Source organism: Camelus dromedarius, chromosome 20 (genome assembly GCF_036321535.1).
Source record: "Camelus dromedarius isolate mCamDro1 chromosome 20, mCamDro1.pat, whole genome shotgun sequence".
NCBI lineage: Eukaryota > Metazoa > Chordata > Mammalia > Artiodactyla > Camelidae > Camelus > Camelus dromedarius.
In genome coordinates this window covers 1,468,959-1,491,636 of record NC_087455.1, presented here as the reverse complement: position 1 = coordinate 1,491,636, position 22,678 = coordinate 1,468,959, and the positions used below count along the sequence as shown (strand labels likewise).

Sequence of the window (22,678 nt, the reverse complement as noted above, 5' to 3'; positions counted from 1 at the left end):
AGCCCATGGTCCTCACTGGGGGAGCTGGGGCAGGCAGGATGGCGGAGGCTGCCAGGAACTCAAGTTTCAAAAAGATCCCATCTTGGCGGCGAGACAGGATGGGCGAGACAGACTCTGCCGAGCCCGCTGAGGCCCGCGGCTCCCCGTGGCAGGCTGGCACCGTCTGACTCACTTATTCAAATGTGATCGCTGAGAGCCCGGAATGTACTGTCCCCATCAGCTTGGGAAACAGAGGAAAGGACGTGAGCGAGGCTGTCTGTGCCCCTCAGGGCCCACAGCCTGTGGGGGAGACAGACTCACAGACGGAAAGCCGTTCAAAAAGGCAGGTACCCAGTGCAACCAGTTTCTGCCTGAGAGATTCAGGTCAGGCCTTGCAGAGGAAGGAATATTTGAGCTGGGGTTTGAAGCGTAGGTAGGAGTTTGCCAGATGTTGAGGAAAGAAGAGGTACCACAGCAGAGGGAGGGGCGCACAAAGGCGTGGAGCCGGAAGACCCCGAGGGTCTCAGGGCAGGCATGAGGGGGCAAGAGCCAGTCCCAGGGGCGGGGTGGACGTGTGTTTGCAAGGAGGTGCTTGGTGGGGTGGGAGGCACGTGGCCCACGTGGCAGAGGGTGTACGTTGCTGACCTTTTAAAATGCAGGGCTTGGGATTTAGGTTTTGTCTCTGGCCAGAGGGAGCCTTCTGTGGTTTCAGAGCAGGGCGGCGGCAAACAGGGTTTTGATTTGGGGAAGGTCACATGGGACAGCCTGGTGGAGGCCGAGCCGGGCTGAAGCCACTGGGCCACCTTGCTTCCTTCCGCTCGATTCAGCTGGTCACTCGAGGTCACTCTGGGTGTCCATGAGGCCCAGGCCAGCAGACAGCACATGTGTCGAGGGGCCCCCACCAGATCCAGGCCTCTCCCACTCCTCGGAAGCACTTCTAAAGGACTTCCTCCCCTCGGCTCCCAGCCACACAGGCCCCAGCTGCTCCTGTGTCTGTCTCCTCAGAGCCCCCCCCGACTCCCACCCCACACCCCTCCTGTCTCACTCCCTCCCCTTGCCTCCTGATTCTCATCCCAAACCCCCAGGGCTGGATCAGCAGGGCAGGAATGGAGCCAGGTTGGGACAGGGAGGGAGAAGTTGGATGGGGCCACTCCAGGGGCTGCCAGGGGAAGCTAGGAAGGGACACAGGACATAAGAGCTGGGGCACTCGCGGCCGAGCGGCCCTGGTCCTGAGCTGGCGGCTCCTATGGTCAACCCAGTGGTGGTGCAGGCCCCCAGGGCCCCTTCTGCTCCGAGCTCAGACTCAGATCTGCCCCTCCCACGTGCTGTGTGGCCTCGGGCAGGTTGCTGAGCCACTGCACATCTGTCTCCCCACCGAAATAGCACCTGCCGCGTGGGGCCGTGATGAAGACTGACTGAGCATTTGCAGCACCAGGACAGCACCGGGCAGAGAAATATGACAGAAACCTGGAACCGTGAGAAGAGCGTGGCTGTCAGGTCACTGTTAGGCGGGGTAGGGGTTGGGAGGGTGGGGAGGAAAGGGCTGGGAGATGACGTAGCCACTGTCCTCGGAGTGGGGACATGGGAAAACGGCGACGTTCGGGCAGAAAAGAGGAAGGAGCAGGCTGAGCACAAGTTGGAGGGGCCCCAGGGGCGTGGAGTTCCTGGCAGAGGCGAGCACAGGCCGAGCTCTGGGGAGCGCAGGCGCCCCTGGCCTTGCAGGAGCCGGGAGGCCTTAACCCCAGGGCCAAGGAGGACTGGGGAGGGGTCTATGCAGGGGAGCCACACGGCCAGATCCAAGCCTGTTTGGGAGAAAGGTCTGTTTCCTCACTCCAAGCCTGTCTTCCTCCCTCCCTTCACTTAACAAACCTGAAATGAGAGCCCAGCACAGCCAGGCTGGGCCGGGCTCCCGGAACATAGCGGACGCGGGAGTGCTGTCTCCAGGGGCTCCTGGTCCGGCTGCTGCTGGTGGCCCGGGACAGGCCCCGTGCCAGCCGTCACAGCCAGCCTTCTGGTCCTTTGGCCGCAACCAAGCCAGCTACGGCTCAGGAGTCCCCGCGTCACTCTGCTGGGGAGGAAGTCCACCCTGAGAATGGACCACAGAGCCGGCTTGTCCTCCCTCACCTGTCCCTTCCCCCTGCAGCGTCCCAGCGGGTCCCCACACAGGCCAACTGATGGAAGCCTAGTAGTAAAAGAGGGGTCCTGGCCAAGGTTAGAGAGGGAAGATGCAAAGGGGTGAGTGAGCGGCAGGTGGAGAAGTGGGTGCTTTCCACCTGGAACCTGCTTGGACCTCACCTGCTGCCCAGAGCCCACTGGAAGGAGCCCCACCAGGTGCTCGGCTCTGAGCTGGACACTGGGGTCACCTCTGGCTGGTCCTGTAGTGACCTGGGACACAGCACGAGAGTCTATGCCTGTTCCTGGTGAAGCGGGATTCCCCGGTGGGGCTGTGAAGATGACTGAGGGCCTGGCATGCACGTGGCAGGTGCCCAGTGAGGCCAGCGGCTCCCATTTAGGTGGGGCTGTGCACTGGGCAGCCAAGGAGGGCCTCCCCCCAGACGCCCCCCCAGCCCAGGATGCAGGCAGGAAGGAGGCCTGGGAAGGGGTGGGTGGGGAGCAGAGCCCAAGAGGCTGACCCCAGGAGGAAGAGGACATCTGGGAAAGGGGCAGCTCTGTCCCTTTAGGCTGCAGGCCCTGGGCAGGGCCTCCCTCTGAGCCTGTGCATTCATCTGCCATCATGTCACGTGGGAACTAAATAGGTCAAATGATGCGATGCCCGGCTGTCCTCAGACAGACTGTCCCGCCTCAGTGCATCCCGCAGCCGCATGGTGGCAGAGACTGTCCACCACCAGGACCCGTGCTGGCCAGGGGTGCTCAGTCTGTCGCACCATTGACCAGCGGCCACAGCTCAGGACCCGGACGGGTGGCGCCCCCACTCTGTTTCTTTGCCCTTGTGGCCGAATCATCTGCTCCGCGAAGGCTCTCACCCCCTGTCTCTCTCAAACGGAAGATTTGAAGAAGCTTGGAATAAAGTGGTCCTTGTCTTACTTTCCTGGCACATTGTGATGCTCAGTAAGTGTTGAGTGAGTGAGCGAGTGAGGGGGTGGGTGGGTGAGTGGATGGAATGGTTAGGGCTGGTGTGTGCGTGGCCGCTGTGGCCAGGCCTGGCACCTAGGGGGCGTCCCACCGTCACGAGCAAGCCTGGCTCGTGGGGAGTGGCTGCCGGTGGGGAGTCCCCGCTCTGGACGCTGCAGCAGGGGGGACACTGCAAAGAGGGGGTGCCACATGAGAGGGACCATGAGCACGCTGCAAAGGCCTGACGCACCCCAGAGCTGTGCAGGACTTCGGGGCGGGGCGCGCTGGAGCCCTGTGCCTGATCCTGACGAGAGAGAGGGAGTTGAGGAGGAATGAGGCGGTCCTGGAACACCCAAGCCCCCACCCGCCTCGGGGCGCCTGTGATCTGGGGCCACATCACAAAGCTGTGGCAGCAGCAGCAAACGGCCCAGGCAGGGGCTGCAGGGGCGTCCAGGATGAGAGATGAGGGAGGGGCAGGAGCCGGGGAATGAGGACCCTGCAGGGAGGCCCCCCAGGGAGGCCTGGGGCCCCCGCGGGTGGGGTGCCAGGAAGGCTGAGGTTAAACAAGGCCAGGTCGCTGTGGGCGAAGGGAAGCCTACCCTCTGGATTTTTGGCCAATGATGAAACGTGCACAGGTCAGACCTCTTATTTCACTCACTGATGAGGGACCCAGGAAAATGCTTCAACCAGCTCAAAGGGAAATCCAGGGAACATGCAGGGAGGGGGCAATGCTGCGACGGACTGACAGGTGCAGCAGGCACCTACTGACCGTGCGCCCCGCGGGCTGGACCGTCTGCCTCTTGGCGGTTTTTAGCAACTGTCAGCGCAAGCAGCTCCGAGGTGGCAGCGGGGGGGGGGGGGGGCACCTGGGGCGGTGGGCCACCCTCTCTGGTGCCATGGGAGGTGGTCCCTGCAGAGAGAGGGTGGGGCTGGGGCCCAGGCACAGGGAACGTGGCAGCCGAGGCTGGGAGCTCTGAACAGCTGGCATCTTGGAGGCAGGCGTCTGGTTAGGAAGTCCCCTACAGGAGAGGTGGCAGAAGCCCTGCACCAGCCCTGGTGTCCAAGGCCCAGGGACAGGGAGACCATGAGCAAGGGCCCCCTCTGTGGGCTGGGCCCCCGGACCTACCCCTCCCTGGACCCTTCCTGCTCAGGCACAGGGGCACCCCTTTGGACCGAATGGTCACCGTCCAGGTGGGCGCTAAAGGTGTCCGTGGCTTCTGGGCCAAGTCCCACAGGGGCCTCAGGGGAACAAAAAGACCGCACACACCACCCCAGGGGAGAGAACGGCCCGACTGCCCCCCAGGGCGCCCCGGCCAAAGGCATGGGGTCATGCGGTTTCCTCCCTAGCAGGAGGGGAGGGCAGCCCCTCCGAGGGCCTGAAATTCAGGTGCCTCCTTTCTGCCCTGAAAAGAGTCATGTTGAGCCTGCCTGGGGCGAGGCCCCTGGATTTACATCTTTGACCCGAGCTCGGGGGGTGGTGGCCATGGTGGGGGGTGTCCCTGGATGTCTGGGGCAGGAAACACCACCCATGGCTCAGAGCCCCTGTGTCAGGGAGACTACAGGGAACACTGAAGCCTGGGGTAGCTGAGGCCTGAGTAGGATGGGCCACTGGGGAGGCCATTCGGAGCCCAGGAGGCAGGAAGGAGCAGGGAGGGAGGGCAGGGTGCGACAGGACAGCCCGCCGGCAGAGCCCGGGCTGGGCACCCTCGTGCAGGCAGGGAGGCACGGCAGGCGCGCACGGGGCTGCCAGAGCCCCGTCCAGCCCCACACCGTGGCTGCGACTTGGGAGGGAGGCCTCCGTCAGATGAGAGTGGAATTGGCCTCTGCTGCTGGGAGCCACCGCTGAGAGGGGAGAGGGTGGCCTGTCCTCAGCCACTCACCGGCAACGACTGCTCAGGGCCTCGGGCTCTGGAACAGCACCCTGCAGAGATTCTGGCCACCTCGGAGACCGGGTGGAGGATTTCCCAGAACTCGGAGTCCTCTGAGGTCCCCAGGGATCCCTGGTTGACAGGTGGGGATGTCAGAACTCCAGGGACCCCCAGTATTCGGCCTTCCCCCAGGGCGGTCAGCATCAGCAAACCAGCCCCCACCACTGCCCCAGGTCCTCCCTGGACCAGCCCTGCTCCTGACCCATCCCAGCTATGGGGAGGAAGCTCAGCTCCCGTGGTCCTCCCTCCCCCTCCCCTGGGCTGGTCCTCCCTCCCCTGGCTGGTCCCCCCTCCCCTGGCTGGTCCCCCCTCCCCTGGGCTGGTCCCCCTCCCCTCACTGGTCCTCCCTCCCCTGGGCAGCACTATACGCAGAAACAGAGTGGGCCGAAAATGTGATTTTCCATGTTCTAGTAGCTGCGATAAAAAAAATAAAGAGATGAATTAATTTTAATCAGATTTTATCTAACCCAGTCTAACCAAAATATGACCCAGCACTGCAGATATTCCAGCCTCTGGGCAGGCGCCATCAGGATGCCCCCTTGTCAGGTGTGCGGAGCCGGTGAGGGGAACAGGACTGATGGCACGGCCCTGCCCTGGAAGCCTCATCTGATAGGGGCCAGGCCCTGCTGTGAGATGAGACCCCCATCTACTATCTGGCTCTTCAACCCTCCCACCGGCCCCCTTGGCCCATATTCCGGCCCCAAGCACCAGCCCACCAGCCGGGCCGGAGGGGGAGGCGGGAGGAGGGCGGCCCAGCCCCCAGGCTCTCCTCTCCTGCCCACGCAGCTCATCGGGATTCCAGGCACAGAGCTCCCAGGTGGGCGGGAGGCTGGGTGACAGGCAAGGGCTGCTGTCAGCACTGCGGGCACAGAGCCAGTGCTGCCGGCCCGCCCCTACCCTGGCTGAGAGCCCCTCTCCCCTCAGCTCCCGTGCGTCCTGTGTCCTGTGTCCCGAGAGAGGCTGGAAGGCTCTGGCAATTGACAAATCACCCCGTAACCAATGCTGCTGTCGCAGGGATGGGAGGAGCGGAGCTGAGGGGGCAGCAAGGACTGGTACTCAGTCTGACTCTGATCATGACCATGGCCTGCAGTCACCCCGTGTACTGCTGGGGAGACAGGCCAAACGTGGTCACAAAGCCACGAGAGGGAGGGGGAGTCAGCCAGGGCTGCGAGACTCCCCCTAGAGGCCAGAGCGGGGGTGGGGGGGTACAGCATCAAGGGCGTGGGGACCCGAGGAGGCTGCTGCTGCGGCCTTCCCAGATGCCGATGACCTGGCCAGGGGCTGACAACTCGGAGTGAGGAAAGGGAGGGTCACAGTGATGGGGGTGCGCCCCTGATACGGGTGCTGGAATAGCACAAGAGTGTGGTTTCTAATAACCACCTCCCCTCTCCGGACCTCCTGATCCCAATCATGAGCCCTCAGAGCCCGTTCTCAAGCACCCCCAACCCTGCCACACGCACATGCAAACAGACACGCACAGGTACACGCACACACGTACCGACACATATACACACACATACCGACATACACACACAGGTGCCCCTGAAACCCATCCATCAATGATGCTGTGGGTACCACAGCCTGGTTCCCATGGCAACACTGAGATGGTAGGGGAGGGGAGAAGAGTAGAAATGCAGAGACACTAAATAAAGAACAACAACTTTAAAAAATGATCATTCAGAGAGAAATAACCTTGGAGAGATGGCCCAGCCTTGGGCTGAGGGCACCTCTGTCCATCACTCACACAAACATGCACTGGCCAGCGCTGGCTGCAGAACGACACTGCTGGCAGAGGACGGGCCTGCGGAGGGTGACTGAGTCCATCTTGGGGGTGGCCAGGCCAAGTGTGCGAGGAGAGCCCCACGGGGAGGGAGGGGTTAGCAGGTCTCGGAGGCCTGGAGAGCCAGCCTGGAAGGCCTTCTGCTGTCCCAGTGGGGGGAAGACAGGCTGGACGAGGGCAGGGCTGTGACGCAGGTGCCTTGTTGGGGGGACTCTCTTGCTGGGGCTCACCTGGATGAGAGGGGGCATCATGGGGAGCTTCTTGGAGGAGGCAGCCCAGGTCTCCGCCTGCAGATGATGGAAGGACTGGGGCTGTGATGGGAGGGGAAAGGCGTAATCAAGCAAAGCCGCCAGGCAGTGTGTCAGAATCCTAGGTGTGGGTTGCCATGGGGATGGGGGTGGGAGGATGGGGTGGAACAGGTAAAGGGCCTTGAAAACCAGCCAAGGGGGGCAAAGAAGGCTCAGGAGCAGGGCTACCCAACAACCTCAGGAGTCAGATTTTAGGGGATGTGTTGTGGTCTGGGGGTTGGGAGCTGGAGTCCTGGGTGGGTCCTGGCCCCAGGTCCTCGGGTGTGTCACCTGCCCATCCCCACTGGTTCAGAAGCCTCATTCCATGTTCCCCTTCCCACAAGTGCCTACCTGCACGTAAGAAGGACTTAGAATCCCAGTTCCAGTCTGTGCGGGTACCCACATCCCATCTGTTCTTGACGGGGATGCCCTGCATAGCAATGGGTTTTCCTCCATGAGCTGAAAGAAGCAAATCCCAGGTAGGGTCTCTTCACAGGCTTCAAGGAGCACATGAACACAGGGTTCCTTCTTACCAAGGACAGAGCTCCAGGAGAGATAGGGGTCTGAGTGGACCACAAGCTCTTGCTTCATCCAGGAATCAGAGAGAAGTGATTCTGGTCCCCAAGGTCAGGTCTGAATTCTCACTGGTGCAAACAGTTCCAGTGCACCCCTTCCACCAGGTTGTTTCTGGGGCGGTGGGGGCACAAGGGGGGCCTGCAGTCTGGAACTCCCAGCCACCCTCCCCTGCCCGGTCTCCTCTAGCTGGGAGATGTCAGAACTTCCCGTCAGGCCCTCCTGGCCTTTGCTAAGTAGTGCCTCTGTCTCCTGCAGTGGACAGGAGGATGTGATCAGAGGAGGGTCTCTGACCACCACGGCTGACACCCTCCCACTCCAGGGGTCCCCCTCATCCCTATTTACCCTGAGTGCAGAGAGACAGGCTAACATTTTCTGGCAGAACTGTACCAAGCACCAGGGCAAAACAGAGACAAGATAATTACGGGGATAACAAAGACTAAAAATAGACTCCTTCACAGCCCAGACTCCTGGCACGGAAGACGCCAGACAAGCCAGCAGCAGGAGCATGGAGCCCGGGCCCCTCCGGGGAGGCGTGGCCCCCGGCAGGCACAAGGGTAAGCAGGGGGCGCTGGGCAGACGTGGGAACCTTTGTCCTCAGGGAGCACCAGGCAACTGCTAGGATGAGAGCAGGGGAGGGTCCAAGAGGTGGCATCAAAAATGGGGGGCAGGGAGGTCTCCATGAAGAAGAGGACAAAAGCAAGGCTTTGAAGGATGAATAGGAGTTCATCAGACAGTGGCCATTCCCTGCAGAAGGGTGGAGGTGGGAGTGCCGTGGGCAACTTCGTGGCTCCCAGTAGGGTCTCCAGAGAGGTAGGCCAGGGTGGTGTCTGAGAGTGCCTTGAGGTCCCTGGTCTGAGCTATTTGGTTCCCCTCAAGATGAGGCTTCCTCTTCCGCTCAAGAAGCTGCCATCTTTGGGGAACAACCTCTAAAGAAAAACTTCCCTTCCTCAGGCGCCCTGAGCCCCGGCTTGGCAAGCTCTGGCTGGGCCTACAGGTCAGAGACAGGACAGTGACCGGCACCTCACTCTGCCCTTCCTACCTGAGCCCCGGCTGCCTCCAAGGCGCCTCCTCGGTCGCAGTCGAGCTTGGGACCCAGCTGTGGACATGGGAAGGGCTCAAGGACGGACATCAGGCAGCCTTGGCCCTTTCTGGCCCTGAGCTAAGGAGGTCGCGCTTGGAGGTCACTGAGGTGGGGCCTATGCAGGTCAGAGGGAGGAGCCATCCTGCAGCCGTGCTGGGTGGCCAGAGGTGGGGACAGGAAACAGCTGATGAGAGCCAGGCAGCGGCGTCTGGGAGAGAATTATGTAGGAAGCTTGCCTCTAAGGGATTCTGGAAGGACAGTGCCTGGCGGGATGAGGAGGGGCCAGAGGGCTGGAGAGAGGAGGCAGAGGCAGAGGCAGATGCAGGGGGTGGGTGTACAAGGAGGGGACAAGGGGGGTGGGACATCTGCAGGACTGGGTCTGGGGAATGGGCGTCACCTTCCACTGCTGGGCCCTGGAAGCTGGCTTGGAATTTGGGCTTTACTCAGAGGCCATGGGAGACACTTAGAGAGCAGGGCCTAGCAGCATCCTGGTCAGAGATTTTGTTCTTAAAGATAATCATTCCAGGAAGATGGGGTGGGGGATCTCCAGGAAACAAAGCAACACAAGCCAAACACAAAAGCGGACCCTGGCAGGACGTCCTATACAGTGGCGCCTCTGGGGAGGGGGAACGAGTGTGCGGTCGTGGTAAATAGAGCAAGAGAAAGGCACTGTTTGGAATCCCAGGGAAACACAAAACATTGTATAAGAAAGGAAAAACAATCGCAGGCCTCTGGCCTGGAGGGTGCTGGGCCAGGAGAACTGAGCGCTGAATGCTGAGTGGGCAGAGACGCTAATCTGGCCTCCGGGAAGAGATCGGAGGAGTGTGGCTCCAGATGCCCACAGATGAGACCACCAGTTATCTGTGGCCCGCGCACCCCGCGGGAGCGGGGCTGAGTGGGCAAGGTGGGCAGGGCTAGGGCAGTGGGGTCAGGGAGGCTAAGCCTTCCCAAAGGTCCCAGCTGGGATGGGGGCGGCATGAGATGGGGGTGCCTGGGCTGGGGGCGGAGATGCAGCGTCAGGAGGATCCACGGGTGCAGAGAGACGACAGGACTGGCCAGCCAGGGAGGGGCTTGGGGAGAGCACCCCTGCCCTGCCCACAGCTCCCCACTTCCAGAAAGGCTGCACCCTGGCCACTCCACAGCCTTCAGACCCACCCCAGGCCCCTCGGCTTCAGACCCGCCCCAGGCCACACTGCTCTCCCAACTTCCCCCTAGGTGGCCTGGGGTCAGCACTGGGGCTGTCAGGTCCTCTGTAGGGTCAGTTTGGAGCACTTAAGAGAGGGGTGCTAGTCTGGGTGGGTGGAGTGATGCCTGTTCAGGGCGACAGAGGGCGTGTGGGACCCAGGGTTGGGGCTGGAGGAAGGAACCCCGGCTGCCTGATCAGCTTATCCCCCGGCCCACGGGCTCAGGCTGAGCCCAGCACAGATGCAGAGGAAGTCCTTTGGTTCACCTGAGGACTCCCCACCTCTCTTGGTCCTCAGTTTCCCCATCCATAGGAGAGGCCACTCCAGCTCTGAGGCTCCAGCACAGAGAGGAGTGGTGGCTGAGGGCCAGAGGAGCCCCTGCAGCTGCCCCCCACCCCGCACAGCTGGGACCCCTGGAGCTGAAGGCTGGGCACTGGGACTGCCTGGCCTCCCTCCTGGAGGAAACAGGCTAATGTATGCGGCCCGCCCCAACTGTTGAGGAAGGAGGTGCCAGCTGGGAGCTCCGCAGGCAGCGTGGGAGAGCCCCTGAGCAGTGCTGGGGGGTCTGCAGGGGTGGGGGTGGCCTAGGGGGGCCGGAAGGGAGGAAGAGGCACGTGGGGAGTTTCATAATTCAGGCCGGTGGGCAGCCAGGGCCAGGGATTGGTGACTGGTCAGAAGCAGGGGGCATGAGTGGCCAAGGGGAGAGGTTAGTGGGGACAGGTCAGCGGGACCAGAAAGCACATTGTCCTCCCCTAGGCAGTCCTCTGACCCTCAGCAGGGCCACTGCAAACTCAGTACCTGCCTCTTCCTTTGTCCCCAACAGCAAGAAAAGCAGACTTAAAAGCAGTAGCCTCAGTGGGAGAGTCAGCGTGGATCTCAGAGTCAGACATCTGTGCTTCAGCAACATCCCTTCAAGGGAGTCATGATTTTAGCATCTTCCAGGAGGCGGGCGTGGAGGGCAGGAGTCTGGCTGGCTCACCACAGTCCTGGGCCGGGCCCCACACCTCCCTGAGCCTCCGTTTTGGCATTGGGAAGATGGGGCTGAGGAAGGGGGCCCATAGTGGGGGGGGGGCCTGTCGTGGGGGCTCCATCGTGGAGAGCCCTGGCAGCTCCTCTGTGCCTCCTCTCTGCAGGCAGAATTGGGTGCTGCACCACAGTGCTGGCAGTGGGGGAAATCCTTGGCCTAGAGGAGGGCAGTTTCCTGGGGGAGGGAAAACAACAGATGTCCCAGGAGGGGCAGGGCCCTGCATCCCTGAGCCAGACCTGTCCCAGCCCCCTGGGCTGGGCGCACCTGGGGGCACCTAGGGCCTCACCACGGGGAGTGGCCTGCCTGCCTGTGAGTTAGGTGCCCCCAGCCTCCTGCTTCCTATCTCCTGGCTCTGGGACCAGAGCCCTAGACCGCTGGGTGTGGGTCACTGAGGCCGAGAGAAGGGAGGGAGCCATGGGGAGCCCAGCGCTGACGTCCGGGGCAGGCCTGGAGCGCACATCACACCTTGGACCCAGAGGCGCCGCCACCGCCCAGTGACACGGGGCTCTTGACCCCTCAAGTGGGCGAGTTATTGACTGTGCCCCGCCCCCACCCCAGGGAGCAGACAGTCTCTTACACCCCCGGGCGGCCAACCAAGTGCCCCCCAGTGAGACCTTTCCTGATGGGCCGTGAAAGCCAGAGACCTAGGACCTGGCTGAGCCTTGGAGGCAACAGCGGGTGACATCCTGAGCGCCCGCTTGGCTGGCACCAGACTCTCACACCCTCACACCAGCTCTGTAGGCAGACTTGGTTTTGTAGAAAGGGGGGCCCTGGGACTTGAGCCCAGCCCACCTGACTCAGAAGCCCCCCACCAAGTGGGGTCTGCAGGGTGAGCCCCTCGGGGCTTTCTGGCAGTCCCCCACCCCCAGTCCCAGCCCCTCTGTTGCCTCAGCTTCCCTGCCCTTTAGTGAGGAGATGAACCCGGTGGTCTGCGGTATCTGGACAGGCAGGACAGGGAGGGGTGGAGGGAGGCCCGCGTCAGGGAGCGTCCTGTCCTGGGACCTGGGCTGTGGGGTTCGTGACGTCAGCCGGGGGTCCGGCCCCCAACCCCATGTGCCCCAACTCCACCTCAGGCCTCTTTCTTGGGACACAAAGACTCAAGAGCTGCCTCTCGCAACGGCGCGAAGTGTTCAGGTTGCCTTTTTCACAGTCACCCAATTACAGAGAGTACACTTTTATTAAAAGGAAAAAGCGTCTCCAACTTCCAGCTTTTCATGTGAGGAGTAGTAGTTCTCCCGGAGAAACTGCTGCCTTTCCGGTATCACCATGGTGCCCGGCCTCCTGTTCCTGTCAATTTCCTTCCGTGTTCTTGTCAGCACTTCCATTATTCAAAAGAAATAAAGGAGAACAGGGAGGAGGCGGCCCGCCATCAGGGAGCGTCACACTCAGGCCGCCCTCTCTGCGTGGAGGGTGACGCTCTCCTGGCGGCAGGTGGTTCTCTCTGCATCCGCCTGTTTCCTGTCACTGCAGGTTCCCCTCTCTGCATCCCAGCGGGCTCCATCCTCCTCCACCACAAATGGTGGTGGGGCAGAGGGCTGAGGGGTGGCTCTCAGCAGGGGCAGCCCCACCGGGCAGGGCTGAACTGGCGTCTCCCGGCCTGGCACCCCACCTGCCAAGCAGAGCAGCCCCTTCCGAGGACAGGATCTGGGTCAGGTGGTGGGCACCTGCGATGACCTCAGCCTGGTGAGGGCCCTTTCCCACGCCAGCCTGGCTAGGGTGCTGTCCCCAGGCTTTCCTTTAGACCCCTGTCTGGGTTTTGCTCTGCAGGTCTTCTGTGGGTGTGTCTGACCCTCAGCATCAGCTGACTTTAAGTAAAGATCATCCGAGGTAATCTGGGTGGGCCTGGCTCGATCAGCTGAGAGGCCTGAAGACCAGAGCTGAGTCCTCACCAAGGAAGAAAAACTCCCACCAGCGGACAGCAGCTCAGCCCTGCCCGCGAGCTCCAGCCTGCCCAGTGGACTCGGACTGGCCCAGCCGCCCCACGATCAAGTGAGCCAGCTCCTTGTAACACATTCTCACTGTCCACCCCCCGGGGCCTGCTGCTCATTCAACACTAGCTGGCGTAGGGGTCTGAGCCCCCTCCAGGCCCTCTCTCCCGCTCTCAGGGACCTCAGACCCCCCACGAAGGCAGGTGAGGGCAACCCCTCACTGAGCACGGATGGTCCTCATTTTGGAGGTCGGGAGCCCACGCGTGGATTGTCTTAGTGCTGCTTCAGCCATTTTGCAGATGAGGAATCCGAGGCTCAGAGAGAGCAAGGGCACGATCTGCCTCCAGGACTCGCCAGGGCGCCCCCCCTGCAGAGACCTGGCCCAGGGCGCCAGGACCCCAGAGCCTAAGAAGCCCCCTAGGCCGCAGGCCTCTGTGCAGGCCGAGTACTGGCAGCAGAGGAGCTCCAGCGCCCCAGCTCACCCCCAGCAGCAGGGGCCGTCCTCGGCGCGGCGTGACCAACGGCCCTTCCCAGGCACTGCAGGCCCCCAGAGACCTTTCAGTCTACACTCCTCGGGTTTAAGGGGCCGGCCACCCTGAGCGGCCTCCCTCGACTGTGATATTGGATCATGAAAATGAGGATATAATTATGAATAGCTCTCCAATTAGGTAAATTGTGGGGGATAGCCCCACACCAGCCAGCCCAGGCCGGCAGAGAAACAGCACTCACACGTCAAGAAGTTTCAGTGTTTTATTAAAAATCTTACAAAAAGAGTCTGTCTTCAGGTGAGGTGGCAGGGGTACACACAGCCTGGCCTGGCACTCAAGGCTTGATCCGTGGGGGGCACAAGGGCAAGGTTGGCCACGCCCTCTCGTGGACCCTGGGGCCTCCCTGCAGCCTGGGCCAGCCCGGGAGTATGGGTTATGGCTTATGCGCAAAAATAAAATCTGGGGCTGGAGGGCTGGCAGGGCACGGATGGAGGGGCTGGTAGAGTTCCCTGCAGATGTCAGTCCCCCGAATCTGAGAACCCCCAGGGAACAGGCAGAAAGGGGGACCCCCAACCAAGGCCTGCTGGGGCTGCAGATATTAGTAGCCAGCCAGCACCAAGGTTTTGGTGCCGGCGGAGGTGGGGGTCCAGGCCTGGGCAAAAGAGAGCCCGAATGAGCCCCAGGAGCAAAGGCTTCTGGAACTCCTGGGGCTGGGCTTGGGACCACCTGGTAGGGGCAGGGGTTGTGAGCTCAGCCCCAAGACTCTTGGAAAGCTCCGGCAGGACAGGATGGCTGCGCAGTAGGCAGGGATTCTTGGGCTGGAGCGGAAGTGAGACCAAGCCTGGGGTAGCCGACCTCAACTCCAGCCACAGTGGCCCTGGGGCGGGCAGGTGGGCGGCCAGCGGGGCAGGCACAGTGGCAGGCCCTGGCCCTCACACTGGCCCATCTTCACCACCGGCTCCCTGCCGGGGCCCCGCCTCTCTGTGGCCACTTTCTCTCTGGCCTCGGACTTCTCCTCCCATGCTGGCAGCTTGCAGGGGGAGGAGGGGGGCAGTGCCCAGCACAGCAGCAAGGCTCTGGGGAGCCTGGAGACCTGAAAGGAATATGCCAGACAGTCAGGGAGGGTGGGCACTGGGAGGAGCTCCACAGGTAGGACGTGTGGTAGCCACCACAGGGCTGCTCTCCCGGGGCGGGGTCCCATGGGGTCTCAGTGGGCTGCGTCTCAGCTTGCTCAGAGCACTGGGGAGGAGTTCAAGTGCCCCTGATGAGGACAGAGGAGGGACGGGGTCTCAGGTGGGAGGGGTGAGGTGGCATTACCTGTTGTCACTATCCTGGCTCCAAGGGCCGGCTGCTGCCTCAGCCAGGTCTGAGGACTCGGGCCCTGTGGGACCTTCCGCCTGCCACAGTGAGTCATCGAGCAGGGCTCGGTCCCTCTGCAGGCTGGCGTGAATCACCGGTGCCGGGGCGAGAGAGAAAACACGGTCCATGTGAGAGTTGGCTCGGCAAACTCCCCCAGCCCTGCCTCCCATCCCAGCTCCCTCGCCCTGACCCCTGGGGTCTCTGCTCCTTCCCAGCCTCCCCACCACACCACCCCCACCGCAGCTGGCCAGCTGCCTTGCTGGGGATGCCTCTGGTGGGCTTTCCTGGAAAGTGGGCTTGGCCCTGGGCCCTTGCAACTCTACGGTGCCCCCTGGTGGTGATGCCATGGGGCAGGGGCTCACCTGAGGGGCCAGGAGGCATCAGGACACCAGGTCTGTTGCTGCCGCTGCTGCTGCTGCTGCTGCTGCGTTTTCGGCTCTGGCTCTCCTCTAGAAGGAGGGAGCCACACTGCCTGAGGCTGGCCAGCTGCCGTGGGTGGCTGCGGGGTGCCAGCCGGCTGCGCAGCGACTGCCAGGAGAGGGGGCATCCCCGAAGCCCAGGCCACCGGGGAACTGTTTCCAGCTGGGCTTCTGCTCTGGGGTGTCCCTTGAGCTTGGGGCCTGCTGGCCTGTGCCACCTGGACTCTTAGTTTCTGGGTGCCCAGAGGGCCTGGGCATTAAGCAGAATAAGGAAGCTGTCATGGCCTGAGAGTGTGGAGGGGGCGTCACCAGCTCAGGCCGGCCAGGGCCAGGGAAGACAGACAGAGGGAGGGTAAGGGGCAGGGCCCTGCAGGGAAGGGGGACTCCTTTGCTGTTTGAAGCACACTGCCCACATCTGGATGACATGTGTCTGTGTGAGTCAGGCTGGGAGGCTGAGGTGGGTGCCCAGCTGGGCAAGGGTGAGGGTTCCTCCTTCGGGGTCAGCCGACTCAAAAGTCCTGGTGGGCAAAGGCCACGGTGGCCGGGGTGCAGAGGTATCCAGTGCCCTCTATTCGGGCTGGGTCCGGTCACTGGCTACGGACTCGCTGGTGGGGGCTGGGGTGAGGGCCTCGCTCTCCTCCTCAGGGGGCAGGTGGGGGCTGGAGGACTCGGTCGCCTGCTCCAGGCCATCCTGCACTTCCATGCCCTTCTGAATGAGCTGCTCCAGGGTCTTGGGCAGCGGTGGGCGCAGGAACCGCTTGAGCTTAGGCTGCAGGGTGCCCACCACATACTGGATGATCTCCTCCTCCTCGGCGTCCACGTGGAGCGTCTGGTACAGGTCCCGCTTGCGCCACAGGAACTGGTCCAGCGGCTCGCCCTGCTTCTGTGGCAGGTCCAGCTCCCGCTGGATGGCCTCTCGGGACAGCGTGCCCTCACTGTACTGCAGGAATTCCTTCTTGAACTCCACCCAGTTCTTCACCGACCCCTGCTTGTATTCCCACCACTTCTTGGCCGGCCCGTTCATGTGGTTCTGGATCTGTGAGAGCCAGTACTCCTCCGAGCCGCCCACCTGCCGCAGGTACTCCTCCAGGTGGCTGAGGAACTCCCGCGGGTCCTCAAAGATCTGCGTGTCCACGCCAGGACTGGGCTGCGCGTCCTCTCCCGGACCCCAGGGCGGGTACTGCTGGGCCTCCGTGGCCTCCTGCCCCGGCAGCGCGCCCGCGGCTGGCGGCGAGGTGACAGCGTAGGGGCTGACCGTGTAATCGTAGGTGTCAGCCTCTTGGCCGTAGCTCTCGGGACCCCCGACGCCCACGGAGACAGTGTGGCGGGCAGGCTCGCTGCCCACCGGGTACTTGCCGCCCATGGACTCCAGGCGGTCAGCCCACCTCTCCAGCCGGTAGAAGACCTCGCGCCACACGTGCATCTCCCGCTTGACCCAGCGCTCCAGGTTAGCTATGGTCTCCTGGCAGCGGCACAGGCAGGCCTTGATGGACCTCTTCCAGCGCTGCGAGTCGCTGGTGGGCACGTAGCCGTCCAGGTTGTTCTCCAGCTTGCCCACCGACCTGTGCAGCCCCTTCAGCTCCCGCTCCACCTGCTTGGACACTTCCGTCAGCAGGTGCCGGTGGGTCCTCCGCACGTGCTCCAGCATCTCCGCTCGGCACTTACCGATCTGCAGGATCACGTTGGGCTTGGCCACCGGCCCGCCGCGGGGCCCAGGGTAGGTGTGGAGGCCGCCGGTGGTCCTGTGGTCCAGCTCCATCTGCTCGCAGGTGGCCTCAGCGTTCCGACAGGCGGGAGGCACAGGCTACAAAGTCCTCTTGGGGCCGGCTGTGCGGGGCTGCCGGTGGCGGTGGGTCCCGCGGAGGAGCGGCTGGGTCCCGGCTGCGTCCCGGTTCGTCTCCGCACACAGCGGCGGCGCGGGAGGACCAGACACCCGAGCTCTGCGCCCAGCCTCGGCCGCCGGCTCTTTATGCTGCCAGCGCGGCCCGTGGGCGGCCCCGTCGCCGAGCCCCGGCTCCCATTGGCCCAGGCGCAGGCTCCCCGCCCGCGCCCCCCCTCCCGCCGGCCCGCCTCCCCGCGCCCACGCGCGCTCCCGGGCGGAGGGAGGACCCACCCCCTGCACACGCGGCGGTGGCCAGGGTGACTAACGCGCGCGCTCCCCACCGCCCCCTCCCCGGACTCATTCAGCCCCCCTGGACCGAGGGGCGATGCTGGAGACGGACCAGCGACACCCCCGCAGCAAGCGCTGGGCAGAGACCAGGTGTGTGCCGGAGCGTCCTGAGGCAGGTTGTTGCGCTGCCCCCACCCGAAGGTAAGGAGGAAGTCCCTCCCCCCGAGCCTCAGGGGGGCTTCCTCCTGTGGCCTCTCTCCTTACCAGGGGTGGGGTGGTACTGGTCTCTGCTCTCCTGGGCCCTCCCTGCTTCGGACCCCGACCCGCCCAGTCCGGGTTTGCAGGATGCACAGCCACAGATGAGACCCCGGCAACCACCGGCATTCAGGCCTTTCCCTTGAGCTGAAGACTTCAAGGAGTCCTCGTGTGCAAACAAGCGAGTGCACATGCGTGTGCACACACAAGTGCTCCCCAGTGTCAGGTGTGACTTCCTGGACGTGACCTTGAACTCCTGTCTATCCCTCCTCCCGGGCCCTGGAGTCCCCGCCCCGGGTGGGTCCTGCCCTGTGTGTGAGGGACACGCACCCCAGCCTCGGCTCTCCCGGGGCCCTTGGCATGGGTTTGGGTGTGTGACTGTGTGGCAAGAGCTGGACAGGACTGCCAGGTGCGCCATTCCCAGGTCCCCCACTCCGTTCCTTCCCGAGGCCTAAGACTTCTCCATTTAGTGCCTCCAGGGAAATCTGGTAGCTGCCCTCAGGGGAGGGGTATGTGGAAGAGGTGGAGGGTCCTGCCGCCCCCTGCAGGGTATGGGCCCTGAACCCCCAATCCCCGGCCAAACCCAGCCAAACCCGTCAGAAGCTCCAAGAACTTCTAAAAGGATGGGGAGGGGAGAGGGGTGCCGGCAGCCTGATGCAGTCAGGAGAGGCCGAGAAAAGCAAAACACCATATAAGGAACGGGGCTCCGGAAGCTGAGATTCCCCCCAGGGAGGGAGGCCCCTTCCGCCTCCCTGGCAACAGTGGCGGACGCCCTCCTGGGTTCCCCGTGAAGGGTGGGGGACAGGCCCCAGGTCCTCTACGATTACGTGGACACAGGTAATGCAAGTCACTGCCCACGGCCACACACAGCCAACGCCAGTCCGGACACTTCAGCCCTGCTGCCTGCGTCCGTCCCCATCACACACACACAGCACACTCATCCCCACTTGGACCTCCCTCCTCGCACACTCATCGCCCCAACAGACACTCATACCTCCCACCCACCCATTGTCCCTGCATGCAGCCACCCCCAACCCCCATCCACACCCGCCCCCTCACACAGAGGCCCACCGGCCCCCCCCCCCCGCCCCCATGTCTTGCTCACACTCAAGGACATACAGGCGCCTACACTCTCTGGAATCCCCACTCCCTACTCCCCCTCGGAGGCCCCCTCCCTTCTGCTCTCCTGGGAGCACCCCACCCTGAGCCAATCTGTCACCTCCTTTTCCTCTCTGAGCATCCACCCTTGAGGGGGAATGTCTTTCTGGCAAAAAACTCCCCCCAAATCGCTCTCCTGGTATTTCTAATTAAAGGCAGGTGGGTGGGCAGAGAGGGAAGGTAGAGGGCCGCTCAGAGCAGGGAGGGGGAGCCCGGCAGAGAAGCTGCCAGAACAGGAATCCCAGAGCAGGAGGCGGCTGCCGGCCTGGCCTGCGAGTGCCTGTGTGTAAGATGTCTGTGCAGTGCGAGCGCGGCCTGTCATCTCTGGGCCTGAGTGTAGCCCTGAGCCTGTGACCACGTCTGGGGTGAGCTCAGGCCTGCGTCTGAAGGCCTTTGTCAGGAAAGGCACTCAGTGAGCCAGCTTGGCAGGGCCCAAACTCAGGCACATGTGTGTATGCATGTGTGTGTGTGTGTGTGTGCGCACACGTGTGAGCACATGCATGCAGTGGGGGTGCCACAGCCAGCCCTTGAGTGATAGGGCCACCCCTCCCTGAGGGCAGCATTCAGACCCAGGTCCCCTGACCAGCTGGGTGGCCCCAGTCAGGAGATTGGAAGGGGGGCATTCCCTCTCTGGGGGGAGCGGGCAGGCGAGGGGATCTCAGGGCAGCCCAGCCGACAGGGCTGGGCTTGACCACCCAGACCCTTGGTGGACCCTCTGCAATGCTAGTGAAGCCTGACATGGATTTGGGGGAGCCCAGGCTGCACTGCACAGAGGCCACACTCACAGGGCTGCCGTGACAGGTGACAGGCCATAGCTGCTGCTCCAAGAACATTTAATCGCTGCCCAATTATCACCCCAGAAGCCCTCAGCAAACCTCCGCACTGCAGCCTTAGGCTCCATTCTTCTGCCTCCGGAAAAGAGGCCAGGCCAGCTCCTGTTCCTGGGACAGGGGGCCGCCCCCACCCTGCCCCTCCATGCCCCCTCCCCCATGAGCAGAGGTGAAGGTGCAGAGGGTGGGCCTCCAGCCCCCAGCCTCACTCAGAGCAGGATGACTCAGGGCTGCAGGTTGAGGAGGGGCAGGTGGTGCAGAGAGCTGGGCCTATGCAGGGAGGGGGACCCCGGGCCCCCCACCAACTCTCAGAGCCAAGCTAGTCTGCAGCTCCTCTGGCCTGACAGCTCCCTGAAGCCTCCTTGGCTGAGGAGGGGCCTTTACGGATGAGGGGGAATAGGCCACGGTGACCACAGGAGGCTCTGCCCATTCAAGCCCCTCTGAGGTTCTGACTGTCTGCCCCTAGGGCTCCGGCGCCCAGACCCAGGGGCTGCTCACGTGATGCCAGGATGCCTGTTTCAGGATGGGGTCTCCCCGACACCCACAGCCTCAGGGAGCCCTGCCCCTGCCCCTCCCCCACGGCAACCAGAGCCTTGGGCCTCTCCAGCCTCCCCAGACAGCCCCCTACCTCCCACCTCACAGGCTGCCCCAGCCACGCGGGCGGGGCTCCCTCTGCCTGATGTCCTGGGTGGTAGCAGCTCTTAGCTCCCAGCGCGTGGGTGCCAGCTCCCTCCTCTTCCCTCGGGTCAGAGCTCACAGCCCACCTCACACTCGTGCTCTCTGGGCACTCACTCCAGCTGCTCTGGGGACCCTGTTGCACCTGCTTGTGGGGTGAAAGCTGGGCCATGGTCAGCCTCTCCCCTGCACCTGGCCCTTCCTGCCCGGCCTTGGCCTGTGGTCCAGGGGCCCACCCTCCATGTGTACCCACTGCTGGTCCTGCCACCCTGTGGGGCCATCCTGGGTCCCGTGGCCTCACTCCATCTCCACGGCACTGGATGGAGCCAGGAGAGAAGGACCAGGCTGACCCTGCCCTCCAGGAGCTGGCAGAGGCCCAGTTCCTTGAGAGCCTCCGGGCCCTCCCGGCCAGGCGTCCCAGAGCTGCAGGCCCTGCTGCCCTCGCCCAAGGCTGCTCCCCATGCCCTGCCCCGCCCCGGGCTCCCTACCCCAGGCTTCTCCTTCCTTCTGTCCTATCCAGGCCTCCCTCTGCTGCTTCCTTCTCACACAGCAGTGTTTAAGGCTGGGTGCGACTCTAGCACCAGGGCCCGTGTCTACACCGAGTCTCTGGAGCCTGGAGCTGGGCCTGGCCCAGAGCGTGCATTCAGGACAGATCCTGGGACAGACAAAGGAATAGGCCCTTCTCCCTCCCTTTCTGATTGGGAAACATTTGGCAGTTGCCCATCTGAGCCTCAACTTCCCATCTGTGAAATGGGTAACAGTACCAGGACCTGGTGTCCAAGAAGGCTGAGAGCTGGTCCTCTTCCTTACCTGGTCCCGGCCTGAGGACCTCCCCAGCTCGTCCTGCTGCCAGCCTTCCTTCAGTGTCACTTCTGGGCACTGGGCGGTGGGATGTGGTCAGGAGATCCTTCCTGTGGCCCCTCAGGAGGGGCTGTTTGCCGCTTCCTGGCTCTGTCTGCCTGCACTGCCTCCCAAGGCAGCACTGGGGCCAGGGATGTGTGCCCTGGGGCGGCCGCACAGGCCCGGGTGATGTGGGGTGAGCAGAGGCACTGGGGGGAGGCTGGCAGAAGGGCCTGGGGTCTCAGTCCAGGCAGCTGGAAGGACACCAGGGCCCCCATGGGCCCTGCCCTCACCACTGCCCATGTCCAGCCTCCACCCCTCCTCTGAGGCTGCCTGCAGTGGAGCTGGGCCACGGGGAGGCAGGGACGGGGATGGGGCGAGGGCCTGGGCACTCAGGTTAGAGCTGAGATGGGAAAGGGCGCTGAGGTGGGAAACAGGCGGGCAGAGGCGGGAGGGGTGCCAGGGCTGGCGGTCTCCGGTCTTGGGAGACCTTCTCCCCATCTCATAGAGACTCTTTGAGGTGTGGCCCTCCCCGGGCCCTGAGCCAGCCGGTGACACAGGCCGGGCCCTCTGGTCACACCTGCCTGACGTGCTGCTGCAGCAGAGGGGCCTCTGAGACCGCCAGAGGCCTGGGCAGAACCGGGAGGGGTCTCGGGAGACCCGGCAGTGCCTGCCACACGCTGACCTGAGACAGCAGGTGACCCAGAGCCTCAGGGGCCGTGGGAGGCGGCAGCGCTGGGCTGCGCAGGGGGCTTCAAGCACCGGAGCCACTGGAACATTTTCTTTCCAATCCTCCCCTCTTCTTCTGGGCGTCTCTCCCGGTTTGGCAGGGTGTGTGCTGCGTCCTGTCCCCGGAACAGGCAGCCTGTTCGTTCCGGGCCCCCACACACCAGACCCTCCTCCCCCCTCCCTCCTTCCTGCCTCCTGCCTCAGCGCCTCCTGGTCCCGTCTCCAAGGAAAGTTTTGTATTTTTCCAATGATCCTGGCACGGTGATGGCCAAACCAGCTGCTCCTTGCACCCTCCAGGCCAGCAGGCCAAGCCTCAGGGCCACGGGGATGCGGGGCAGGGGTGGAGAGCCCGTTCCCGAGGGACCTTCATTCCTCGCCGCCCCGAGCCGCTGCAGATGGAACCAAGGCCCCGAGAGGGCCTGGAGCCGGTCTAAACCCCGCAACAAGGAAGCCAGAGCCAGGAAGGGACAGCGTGGGGCGGCAGGCCTGCCGGTCCCTGGGTGTCCGTGAACACGGTTCGAGTCCTGTGTGACCATGGGGGAGTCCCCTCAGCCTTGGTTTCCTCGACTGCAAAGTGGGTACAGTCGTCTCTGCCCCACTCGGCTGGGAGAGCCACTCATCAGAGAGCAGCTCTGGACCCAGCTCAGCTGGCCCTGAGCACGGTGGGGTGCGGGGAGGTGCAGACCGCCCCAGAAAGCAGGGCCATCGCCATGACCCCCTCACAGTCCCTGGAGGACGCTGGCTGCGTGTGGCCCTAGGCTGCCACTGGCTGAGCCCCCGTCCTTGGCGCTGCGGCCACCAGCGGGCCATACTCTGCCCAGAGCCTCGAGCTCTTTGAGGAGCAGCCACAGCTCCTGGGTGCCCACTGGGGAGTGAGCAGGATGGGGCGAGGAGGACAGGGAGGCCATTGCGGCACCATGGGCTGGCGGCACAGGGTGGGGGACCAGGAGGCAGGTGTGTGGGGCAGGAACAC

General features: G+C 63.6%; 1 protein-coding gene and 1 long non-coding RNA gene across 2 annotated transcripts; one reads left to right on the top strand and one right to left on the bottom strand.

Annotated features, from left to right (window-relative positions):
- The first annotated feature begins 1,233 nt into the window (after positions 1–1,233).
- On the top strand, positions 1,234–12,934 carry LOC135318673 (uncharacterized). Its single transcript, XR_010376944.1, has 3 exons — positions 1,234–1,476; positions 8,081–8,176; positions 12,682–12,934. It is a non-coding gene; the product is annotated as an uncharacterized LOC135318673 (long non-coding RNA).
- A 640-nt stretch (positions 12,935–13,574) lies between these two features.
- On the bottom strand, positions 13,575–17,054 carry ARC (activity regulated cytoskeleton associated protein). The gene is made up of 3 exons (XM_011000071.3): positions 15,052–17,054; positions 14,648–14,770; positions 13,575–14,423 (listed from the first exon to the last, which is right to left on the bottom strand). Exon 1 carries the CDS (start codon positions 16,865–16,867, stop codon positions 15,677–15,679), a length of 1,191 nt encoding a protein of 396 aa, XP_010998373.1. The 5' UTR covers positions 16,868–17,054; the 3' UTR covers positions 13,575–14,423; positions 14,648–14,770; positions 15,052–15,676.
- Between the last annotated feature and the right edge of the window lie 5,624 nt (positions 17,055–22,678).

What these genes read in the sequence shown, in the direction of transcription:
- ARC (XM_011000071.3), bottom strand. Translation starts at nt 16,867, where the DNA reads ATGGAGCTGGACCACAGGACCACCGGCGGCCTCCACACCTACCCTGGG.